This window comes from Leucoraja erinacea, chromosome 13, assembly GCF_028641065.1.
Source record: "Leucoraja erinacea ecotype New England chromosome 13, Leri_hhj_1, whole genome shotgun sequence".
Taxonomy (NCBI): Eukaryota; Metazoa; Chordata; class Chondrichthyes; order Rajiformes; family Rajidae; genus Leucoraja; species Leucoraja erinaceus.
In genome coordinates this window covers 43,841,822-43,854,103 of record NC_073389.1, presented here as the reverse complement: position 1 = coordinate 43,854,103, position 12,282 = coordinate 43,841,822, and the positions used below count along the sequence as shown (strand labels likewise).

At 40.4% G+C, this 12,282-nt stretch overlaps 1 protein-coding gene across 6 annotated transcripts in view; it reads right to left on the bottom strand.

Annotated features, from left to right (window-relative positions):
• The window catches only part of LOC129702973 (protein SON-like), a 44,016-nt gene that overhangs the window by 10,444 nt on the left and 21,290 nt on the right, over positions 1–12,282 (bottom strand). For all 6 annotated transcript variants that reach the window (XM_055645093.1, XM_055645095.1, XM_055645096.1 and 3 more), the window contains exons 6-8: positions 6,354–6,539; positions 4,384–4,494; positions 830–946 (exon numbers count right to left, since the gene is read on the bottom strand). In XM_055645093.1, coding sequence (XP_055501068.1) covers positions 830–946; positions 4,384–4,494; positions 6,354–6,539 — 414 coding nt within the window. The remainder of the gene's footprint in view (positions 1–829; positions 947–4,383; positions 4,495–6,353; positions 6,540–12,282) is intronic.

Sequence of the window (12,282 nt, the reverse complement as noted above, 5' to 3'; positions counted from 1 at the left end):
CAATTTTATGAAAGGCCCATTAAATATGATTTAAAAAACAGTTTTTGCAATGTCTATGCACAGTTACACTGAATATCTATATGGTTCTTATTAATATCAGTTTGAAGCACCGAGTGATATAAAAAGCAAGGAAAATGCTGTTTCCTATTTTTCCCTTCTGAGGATTCTTATCCAAACCCTTAGAGGCCTTGACTATTGTAATGAAACATTTTGTCCAGGACTCATTTATGCTGTCTTCCATTGTTTTCACCCATTTCTGTCCAATCTTGAATCAGAGCATTTGACTTACATGATATCCTAGAATATATGTAAGAATTAAATGCAGTGGCACCAAGTGCTCTAGCCCAGTCCAAGAGCTCTTACATTGATTAGACTGTGAGCGTAGATAGATGCTTTCTAGAATGCTGCTAGGAGTGGAAAGCATCTATTTTTTCTTCTATCCTTACCGTAACTTTATGTAAGAGCAAATGAAATCAATAAAAAGATAAACACGTCTACAGAGAGTATCACCAGCTCGGTCTGATGGTCACACTCAATGTCGGATGTACATATATGATGGCACCACATAATGCAGAAAGTCAATCAACATAAAACAAGCAGGAAGATCTCTTCTTTTTCAAGTACTTGAAATTTGATTGAGATTATCAGCCAATTAGAAAAGAACAATCAAGTCAGAGAAATATGCTTGTTTTTGCAGAGAAAGATGAAACGGACTCTGTTGATAAGACATCCTTCTGGACTTCATCCTTACTGACCCATAACACATTCTTAACTTGTCTCATGCTTTTAAAGATGGTAACAGAAATTAGTCCACAAATATGTCCATTACCTTCCTGATCCAGGCTTGAGGACCACTATGTGTTAATTCCTCATAGGTCAAGACTTGAGCTCCAGTACTACCTGTGAACTGACCGGGCAGAGAGTTTGCCTGAGCCCACACATCAATCTGATGGAAAGAGAATATATTGGAACCATATTAGCTGTTATCAGGCAACTGAACCATCCTACCAACAACTAGCGAGCAGTCCTGAGCTACTATCTACCTCATTGGAGACCCTCAGACTATCTTTAATCAGACTTTACTAAACTTTATCTTGCACTAAACGTTATTCACGTTATTCCCTGTATCATAATGATTCGATTGTAATCATGTACTGTCTTTATGCTAACTGGTTAGCACGCAACAAAAGCTTTTCATTGTACCTCGGTACATGTGACAATAACTAAACTAAAACAAACTAAAAAAACTTTACAAAACTAAACCATTCAAACTATTGAATATTTGATGTAAATCCAATTAAATAAAAATCACTTGAAGAAGGGAGACAAAGTGAATGCACAGAGTCAACTAGCGAGCATGGGTTTAAGAGGGGAAAGGGTTAATAGAACCCTGTGGAGGAACTTTGTCACGCAGAGGGTGATGTGTATATGGAACAAGCTGCCAGAGGATACGAGAGAGGCAGGTAAAATTCTAAAGCCATTTGGATAGATACATGGATAGGAAGTTTTGTAAGCACAAGTGCCAAATGCAGACAGATGGGATTAGCAAGATGGGGTATCTTGAAAGTCATGGACGAGTTGGGTTGATGGGCCTGATTCTGAACTATAAAACACTTGGAGTATGGAAAAATCCCAAATTTGTCAATCTTTCGTCCAACGGATCTGCAGGTAAACAATGATACATTTATCCGTACTGAGAAAGCCTGATCAATCATGAATAATGCCCTTGCAACAACAAGCATGAGTTTCAGCCCCCCCAACAGAGGTGCAAAGAGTCTTGGGAGTATTGGTGCAGGACTCTTTAAAGGTCAATTTGCAATTTGAATCGGTAGTAAGGAAGGCAAATGCAATGTTAGCATTTATTTCGAGAGGACAAGAACATAAAAACAGTGATGCAATGCTGAGGCTTTATAAGGCACTGGTCAGATCGCATTTGGAGTATTGCGAGCCGTTTTGGGCCCCATATCTGAGGAAGGATGTGCTGGCGTTGGAGAGGGTCCATAGGAGGTTTACGAGAATGATCCCAGGGATGACTGGGTTAACATATGATGAACGTTTGATGGCACTGGGCCTGTATTCACTGGAGCTTAGCAGGATGAGGGGGAATCTAATTGAAACTTACCAAATAGTGAAAGGCCTGAATAGAGTGGATCTGGAGAGGATGTTTCCACTAGTAGGAAAATCTAGAATCAGAGGGCATAGCCTCAGAATAAAAAAATGTACCTTTAGAAAGGAGATAAGGGGGAATTTATTTCATCAGAGGGTGGTAAATCTGTGGAATTCATTGCCACAGACGGCTGTGGAGGTCATGTCATTAGGTATTTTTAAAGCGGAGATGGACTGATAACTCGATTGGTAAGGTTGTCAAGGGTTATGGGGAGTAGGCAAGAGAATGGGGTTGTGAGGGAAAGATAGATCAGCCATGAATGAATAGCAGAGTAGACTTGATGGGCCAATGGCCTTCTTTTGCTCCTGTGACTCATGAACTTATGAACTCCCGACTCCTTCTGATCCTCCCAGCATGCTCTTGATTTTCTATTCCCTTTCAAATGCCCACCTCCTGCACTCCATCGCCCTCCTCTTTCTGTCTCCATCCGCCTACATTTCACACGGAGGTTCTCCCCCTCAATCTGGTTCGAATTCTAGTTCCATCGGCCATTCACCTCTTCCCTAATGACTCCCATTTTCAGCTTCCTAACTTAGATTCCAGCATTGGCAGGCTTTGTGTTCGTGCTTATTACCTTTCAACAGCTGTCCCCACCTTCACAAACCACTCCCCCTACCTGGCTCCATCTGCCTTCTTTTATTTTCTTCTATTTTTCCCTTTTTCTTCCATTTTTCTCCTGTATGCCTCCATCCGTCATTTTCCTGCCTCTACTTCCCACTTCAATCCCTCCCCGTCTCTTACTTGGCTCCATATGTCCTTTCATCCTCCATCAATCACCCCTTGTTTCTGACCCAACACCGCCCCTACTCCCCACTTCCTCGTTATACTATCTCCTCCCTCCGCTTTGATGCAGGGTCTTGACCCAAAACATCAACCATTAATTTCCATCCATAGATGCTGTACGACCCGCCGAGGTCCTCTAGCAGATTGTTCGTTGCTCCACATTCCAGCATCGGCATTCTTTTATGTCTCTATGTTATAACTAGCACAGGTAAACTATTTGACAACTTATGCTGTAAAGAACTGAGTACATTAAATTTGTTTGGAGATGCAGCTTGGAAACAGGCTCTTCGGCCCACCAAGTCCACGTTGATCATCGATCCACCATTCACCCAGGTTCTATGTTATCCCACTTTCCCATCCACTTCCTACACACTAGGGTGAATTTTATAGAGGCCAACCTACAAATTCGCACATCTTTGGGGTGTGGAAGGAAACCAGAGCACTTGGAGGACACCCGCACAGTCATAGGGCGAACGTGCACACTCCGCAAAGACTGCACCCGAGATCAGGATCGAACCCCAGTCTCTGGCGCTGTGATGCTGCAGCTCTACCAGCTGCACCACTGTGCTGCCCTAAGAAGGTCCTAAGGATGACTAGCAAACATAGAGCATTCCTCAGAGGAGATAGAATCAGAAAAGGGGAATTTAGTAGACAGAAAATAAACTGGTTTTAAAACAGGCCATTCGGCCCATCGAGTCCACGCTGACCAGCGATCACTAACACAATCATACATATAAAGGACAATTTTTTTACAACTTACCAAAGCCAATTAACCTACAAATCTATACATCTTTGGAGTATTCGAGGAAACTGGAGCACCCGCAGAAAACCCATGCAGTCACAGGGAGAACATACAAACTCCATACAGACAGTACATATCGCCGACGAAACCACGTCTCAGGCGCTGTAAGGCAGCAACTCTAATGTGGCGCCACTGTGTCGCCCCTTAAGCTTGAAATCGCTTTACAGAAAGCAAATGGAGAAACTAGTTGCCATTACACTGGAGTTTAAAAAAAAAAACTAACTGCTGGAGGAACTCAGTGGATCAAGCAGCATCTTTGGAGGGAAATGAACACATGACGTTTTGGATCAAGGCCCTTCCACACTCTGGAATTTCCAGCAACTGCAATCCCTTGTGTCCACATCAAGTAAGTAACCTGGGATTCGTCTTACACACGACAAGGACCTCAATGCGATGGTGTTGGATCAGTGACCTGCTCGTGAAATAATTGCTGCCATTCTTCGAACTGTGGCATGGAGAGCATTTCTGATGACCTGCACTGCGATATTCTCCCTTCACTGGAATATATTGCCAGAGTTGGGATGAACCCCCAGCTTCCACAATATTCCCAATCTTTCATTTCTGAAAGAGGACACAGTCATGAATCTATTTTTCCATTGTCAGGCCTAGCCGATGACCATATCCCACATACCTGTTCCTGTGTCCTGAGTATCATTGACATTGCCTCCACATCGTATGGATTCTTAACAAGGCGTTTCTGTGCTGTTGACCTCTCAGTCATTGTTGCAGAGATATCCACGGCCTAGAACACAAGAAGCTAACATTGCCATATGGAGAGATATAACTGCAGATTTTTTTCTTCTCTGCAATTTTAGGCTGGGTTTCCTGAACCCTTGGCTCATGTTGAGAGCTCACATTCTGTGATTTGATGATGGCACCACAGTGTATATCACAAGAAATGGACTAATAATCCAGAGTTGGACACAAAGTGCTGAATGGTATAACTCAGCGGGTCAGGCAGTATCGCTGGAGAAAAAGGATGGATGGCTTTAAAGGGTCAGGACCCTTCTTTAGTGTGTTCAGAATGTACCATGTGTGGGGGACTTGAACATCTATCACTCAGAGTGGCTTGGTAGCATTGCCGTGGACTGAGCTAGCTGCGTTCTGAAGGACATCTGCAGCATGTAATGAATAGGTGGGATTAACTTACTTGACTTCACCCTCATCCAATCCATCTGTGGCAGCTGCATCTGTCTATAACAGCATGATCATGATGGCCATCTCACGAGCTCTTTTGGTGAAAAAGCCTCATCTTCATATGGTGGACACCCTACACAGTGTTGAGTGGTCCTACTAAGCACTAAATGGGACCTATCTGACAGTTGAGAAAGTATATTAGTGAGGCTCTCTGCACTATTAATAGCAGCAGAAATAAATACTGACATAATATTTAGCTTGTGTACGAAAGAACTGCAGATGCTGGTTTAAATCGAAGATAGGCACAAAATGTTGGCGTAACTCTGCAGGACAGACTGCATCTCGCCTGTCCCGCTGAGTTACCCCAGCATTTTGTGTCTCTCACCTTTAGCTTCATGGCCCAGCATTCCTCACTCTATCATTACTACACAATCAGTGGATCAATCCTCTTCACTGAGAAGTGCAAGAAGATCTTCCTTGAGGTTAGCACCAAGCATACCTAAACACGATGAGCTAACAACTATTCACTGGCGTTTAGAAGGATGAGGCATACCTTATAGAAACATATAAAATTATAAAAGGACTGGACAAGCTAGATGCAGGAAGCATGTTCCCAATGTTGGGCGAGTCTAGAACCAGGGGCCACAGTCTTAGAATAAAGGGGAGGTCATTTAAGACTGAGGTGAGAAAACACTTTTTCACCCAGAGTTGTGAATTTATGGAATTCCCTGCCACAGAGGGCAGTGGAGGCTAAGTCACTGGATGGATTTAAGAGAGAGTTAGTAGAGCTCTAGGGGCTAGTGGAGTCAAGGGATATGGGGAGAAGGCAGGCATGGGTTATTGATAGGGGGCAATCAGCCATGATCACCATGAAGGGCCGAATGGCCTCCTCCTGCGCCTATTTTCTATGTTTCTATGTAACAGCCCACTGAAGCAACACAGGACTACTTCTGTAATAAAACGTAAACACAGCTAACAATGGACGAAGCAAAGCAATCTAACAACCATCAGATTAGTTCGAAGCCTTGCAGCCCGTCATATCCCTGTATGGCTGGTGGTGGCCAAGTAAACAGGAGGAGCATCCCCATCCTCAACAGCACGTGAGAGCTAAATAAAAGGTTGAAGCATTCACCACCAGGTTCAGCCTGAAGTGCCAAACAGATGACCAAGTATGTCCCCCTCCTGAGATTCCCACCATCACAGAAGTCAGTCTCCAGCCAATTTGATTTCATCTTCGTGACAGCAAGAAAGCGGTTGACATCACTGCACACAAAAAAGGCTATGTTCAGTCAAAATCCCAGTGGTAGTAATCTGCAGTATCTTTTTTAATAAAATAAAATTTCTACCAGCTCGTTGGGCTGGGTCTGTTGGATAGTGTTTTACAGTGACTTGAGACCCATAAAAACCAAATGAAGAATGCAAACTCGGCAATGCACTGTAAATATGCAATGGCACAATTCTCACCTGAGTACAGACATCTGGAAAGACGTCATCATCATCATCAGTGGTTTCTTTACTACTTTTTTCCACAGGAACCCATTGTCCATAAACATTCAGCACCTCCTTCTTCCTGTGCTGTGAACCAGAGGAAACTGGAAACTCCTTAGTCAAAGCCACCTGGGTTTTTGCAGCTGGTTTCACTGTGGCATTCTGGTAATAAAGGGACAGTCAGCACTCACTTAAACATTACTGCTAACAATCTTCTTCTAAACAGAGGTACTTTGCTGTAGATCGTGACGGTATCTCCATTTTAGCAGGATTGAACAGCTAAATGTAACCCTACCTTGCAGGACAACTATCAGGGAATTAAACTGTGATGCCAAATTGTGATATTCTCAGATTACCATCCTCCAAGGATTAAGAAATACTGCAACGGACAGATAGCTGTTCATGTGAAAGTGTGTTTTAATTAAAATGTGTTTAATATAAAACCAAACCAAAAAAATGTAATATTTAGCAGATCAGGCACCACCTGCTGAGAGAGAAAGAGAGAGAGAATAGGAGAGAGAGAGAGAATAAGAGACAGAGAGATACAGTCAGAGACTTAATATTTTACCTATCATAACTGGAAAATATTAATTTGTTTTCTCCCTATCTAACAATTAACAGTATGTTTTGCTTCCACTTCAGTTTTCAGCATCTGCGGTATCTTATCTTTCTAGTATAATTAGGGTATTGCAGAAGTGGTTCATCGTTTCTTTCAGTAGAATATGCAACAGTTAACTTTCAAATACAGATCGAAGCCTAACACCAAATTCTGTTTATGTAACCACAAAAATAGATGCATCCTTTTCCTAAAGTTGATTGATATTAAAGTAATGGAGTCACTGAGTTGGACAGCACAGAAACAGACCCTTCAGCCCACTGCATCTATACCAATCACCATGCCTATCTAAACTGATCCCATTTGCCTGCATCAATCCCATTTCCCTCCATGCCCTGCTCTTTCAGGTAACTGTCCAGATGCCTCTTAAATGTTATTGATCCTCACCACCTCCACTGGCAGCTCATTCCAGATACCAACGACTCTTTGTGTGGAATATTTATCCCTCAGAACCCCTTTAAAACTCCTCCCTCTCACCTTAAACGTATGCCCTTGAAAAATAAACTCTGACCAGCTATCCTCTGTACCCTATTTATATTTTACAGCTTAGCAATTAAAAAATGTCAGTGAATAATTCCTCATCTGTTCGTCAGAATTGAAAAAAATAGTTGTTATAGTAAGCATAACATTAGCTTTTTAGAATTATCTAGTTTACAATTTTGAACTTAATTCCAGTATGCATAGAACAGGGACATATAAACCCCTGGTCTTAGTTGCAAAAAATTTGGATTGTCACCTATCATAGATTTAAAAAAAATGATAAAGGATCAAATGCAAAGAAAAGATAAAACTGCTTTTAGCCAAGCGAAATTAGATCTATTCTATGACCAAAACACATTAGAGCCCTTTCCTTCTCAGCCTAAGACAAACTATTGAGAAACTTTGCATTTGCTTTGCTTCACAGTCGCCAGGTTCCTTTTCAAATGCAGCGCGTGGCATGAAGTTCCTCTTCTTGCATTGTAATTACAGGCTAAACTCACGGCCAGAAGCTGTCAAGTCATTTCAAGTCCTTTTAATGGCATGCTGTTTTAATTACTGTCTGTCAATCCTAGTAAACTAGGAGTAAACTATCTATTATAAATTTTAGACAATTTTCTTTTAAATTTTAAGTTTTATAGTAATGTTTATAACATAGATTTTTCTTACTGTTGTTTGCTCACTCTTAATCCAGTCTATTCGTCCCTTATTTTAGTTTGCTTTCTGTACATGCTTTGAAATTGAATCAACTAAACTATTTTGCTTTTTCTTTCTTCAGGCTCTTGTCGCTCATTAACATTTCTTCTCTTTTCTTGGTAGTGGAGACTCTACAGCATAGAGTGCCAGTAAAAGAACATGGCTTTGGAATTGCACAGTACACAGAAATGCAGCCTGATGTCGGTGGGATAGCAAAATGGAGGGATGCAAAAGAGATAGGGAAAGAAGGTGGAAATGTTTAGGGCCGGTAGTAAGCAAATAGGATTTGAGGCTTGGGTAGATTGTTTGGAATGGGGCTAAGACTAATTGGTGGGAGGAGGTAATACCATAGGGAGAGGATGAGGAAATCAAAGGTAAAATGTGGATACAAAGCATAGTTGAAGCTGCACAGTGAAAACACATTAACATGAAACACATGCCCCATGAAGGACAATCCTGGGAAAAAGTGGACATATTTATCCCCACAACAGTTTAAAAGGGGTATCGTACAGTGATATATGAACATAACATTCAACTTTAATCTGATGCTGAAATTGTATCTAATTTGCAGACACCACGCATTGCTCAGTCAAATTGCAGTGCAAAAAGGGATCTTTCTCACATTTCACTCTGGGGTATGAATATTTTCACTTTGATAACGTTTAAATAAATGGAGCCACATTCACATTTCTAGGCTGTTAGCACCTGACTCTCTCTACAGTTCTTGGTTGGCCTGTAGAGGGAGCTGCATAGCGTCCATCTTGTACTAACTATAATCTGCTGTGCATTAACTCATGGAAATAGAACAGCCAAGGACGTGTCCAACAGAGGGCATCAGAGGGCATCTGCAATAAATGCTGGCCCATTGTTAAAACACTTTTGATGAAGATTTCATAGAATCATGAGGAGAAGGCAGCAGAATGGGGTTAGGAGGGAGATGGATCAGCCGTGATTGAATGATGGAGTAGATTTGATGGGCCGAATGGCCTAATTCTACACCTATCACTTATGACCTCAAGTAAGAATTGAGGATGTAAGCGATGTTGCCTCTCAAGTTTTTCCACTGTTCAATAAAATTATGACTAATCTTTTACTTTACAATCCCAAATTAAATGTAATCAATGTTTGCTATGCCCATTGTGTAGTTTCTTAATTTGTATGGATAATGAGACTGCTGATCAATTACTGGTAACAACATACTGTTCCATCCCCATTCATTCTCACTCCTCTCCGTACATTCCTTTTAAGAGTGGCCATTATGATTTACAATGGCACCATGGAATATTGTCACAAAAATGCCCTTTAAACCATGTTAACCAATGATTGGGGACAAATATTCAGAATCAGAGGGTGTTTGATTACAGGGTTTATTCTTTGCCTTCAAATAGACAACTGATCAATGCTGCAGATTAAAAATCGTATTTATTCTCATTTCCCAACTATTCCGGGTACTATCACGTCACTCTTTTCTGAAAAAGAGCAACTTCTCTTTCTCTAGAGCATTTAATGTGGCAGAGTGTCTCAAGGCATTTCATATGAGTGTTAGGAGATAAGCCAAATGTGGGAGGTAAAAACAAAACGCTATGGTAACTCAGTGGTTCAAGCAGCATCCCTGCAGAACGTGGATAGACGAAGTTTCGGGCTGGAACCCTTCTAAAGACTTGAGTTACCTGCATTTTGTGTCTACCTTTGGTACTAACCAGCCTCTGCAGTTCCTTGTTATCTCCAAAGTGTGAGGTATTGAGAAGAAAGCAAGTTAGTTGACTAAGAATTAGGGAACAAATTCCAGAAGTAGGGACCTTCTCAGCTAAATCAAAAACTGACCAATTTCAAGGATGAACAAGTTAGCATATTTGGAGTGCAGATGTACAGGGCAGTTGTAGATCTGGAAGAGATGACAGCGATAGGGAGGACTAAGAACAGAGGGATTTGAAAGAACCTTTGATTAATAAAATCAAACCTTGGCTTAAACATGAGACAATGTGAGTTTTACAGGGTTGGGTGAGCAGGATGCGCAAAATGAAGAAAATAATTTTGGATGAAATGCATGGTGGATTGAATAAGGGAGACCAAGCAGAAATGCAGTTAAGTCCTAAGGTAACAATGTGTTTCCGCAACAGATAAACAAAGGCATTAAACATGGAACCAGGACATGCCTTAGTGATGCTGCAGGCTGTGCTCTGAAGTCTATACAGTCAAATATGGCAAGTGGCTATAATTTGGTCCAGTTACACGGTTGCCAAGGAGGTTGACTGAGATAGGAGTTAATGAATTGAGTAGGTGGCAGGGTCCGATGCAATACAAAGTAATCAAAAAGATCTGGAGTAAATTGGGAGAGAACGGAGAAAGGGAGAAAGCAAGGAGTAAAACCATGAAACACAAACAACGATGGCTAAACATCAAAAATATAGACTATGAATTTCATTATTTTATATTAGCTGTAATTTAATTTGGAGATGTGTGTGAATATTATTTAAAAAAAATTAAAGGCAAGAGCATCCAATTTTGCCAAATGGAAGAAAATAAACCCCTCCTGTGTACTGAACCACATATTTCAAGTCCTGGTTATATGCCAGAGCTCAGATTAAAACAGAAACATTGCAGATCCAAAGGAAATTACAGAAATAGCAATGGGCAAGACATCTGATAGCAATAGATATGGATGTCATGGATGAGAATTAAATAATGATATTGAAGTAAAAGGAAGCACTCTGAGATGCAGTTGATTGAGATTAACAAAGAGAGAACGTGCATTTAAACAGTGCCTTTAATGATCATTTTACATCTCATAAATTTTCATATTGAAGTGTAATGACTGGTAGCTTACGTAAATCAAGCAGCTAATTACTACATGTGTTTAACAGCATTGAACGAACAGCAAATTACAAAAATGAACTGGTTAATCTCTTTGATTGCGATGGATGATGGATAAATTTCAACCAGGAACCAGGGGATATTCCCCTTTCTTCATAGTACCATGGAATCACTTTCCTCCATCAGAACACATTGACTCATGGTTTCATGTTTTATTCAAAAGATTCACCTCCAATAACGCAGTAAACTCAGCTGTGCTGCAACACCACTTTAGATTACCGGCACAAATTCAGGAACAAGGCTTGAATCCAAAGTTTTTTAAGAAATTCACATCACCATAAATGGATATACAGTGCAGACATGACAGGGTGGAATTGAGGGTGAAAACTAAAACAGTATTGCAGATGATGACCTGGTGTGGACAAAGTAGTAAATTTAATCTGCATCCGAGAGGTTCTGATTGCATCATGTTTTGATGCCATTTTGCTAGGTTTCAACTTGTTACAATAATCAAGGTGTGGCTGACTTGTTAACTGCAGTTTAAACACCACCTCCATTAATTCCTATTCTACTATTGTACCAATGCAAGTAAACTTTGTATTGATTGCTGAAGCAGAGCAATAATGGTATTCATTGCTGACTGATACAAGTTGAAAAACATACTGAATCAATTAGTCCTTAACCATTCCAATAATTTGAATCTCTAAACTGGTCAAAGATACATTTATACCCATTTACAATAACATTCAACTGTCCTTTCCTTTTTTTAAAAAAAACCCATTTCAGTCTGTACTGATTCCTTCCATCATCTCTCCCTGTTAGGTAAGATTTGCAAAATTGCTTTAAAAAAAAATCAAATTCATTGATAAAAATTAGAAAAAAAGTATCCACACATCTTTCCTCCAAACCCAAAGAAAATATCTAATTTTCACCTACCCACCAATATTATTTGCTTATTGTCATAACGGATAACTTATAAATAATTCCAGTTAGTTCTCTGCAGCCAGGAGACAGTTGTTATATATACCTCGGACAATGTAATTAACAACAGAGATTAGTGAAAACAGTAAAAGTTAGGAAATGCTATTTAACCTGCCCGATACAAGTGCAGAGAGAAATCAAGTTAATGTTTCAGCTCTTACGAAAGGTAACATGAAACAAGTTTGCTTTTCTCTGCATGGGCTATTTCACCTGCCAAACATTTGCAGTAATTTGTTTATACTTCAGATTTACGCATTATTCAACATGTGTATTAAGTGTTTGCTAATGTGTTTGATTTTATTGCAATATCCATTACATGAA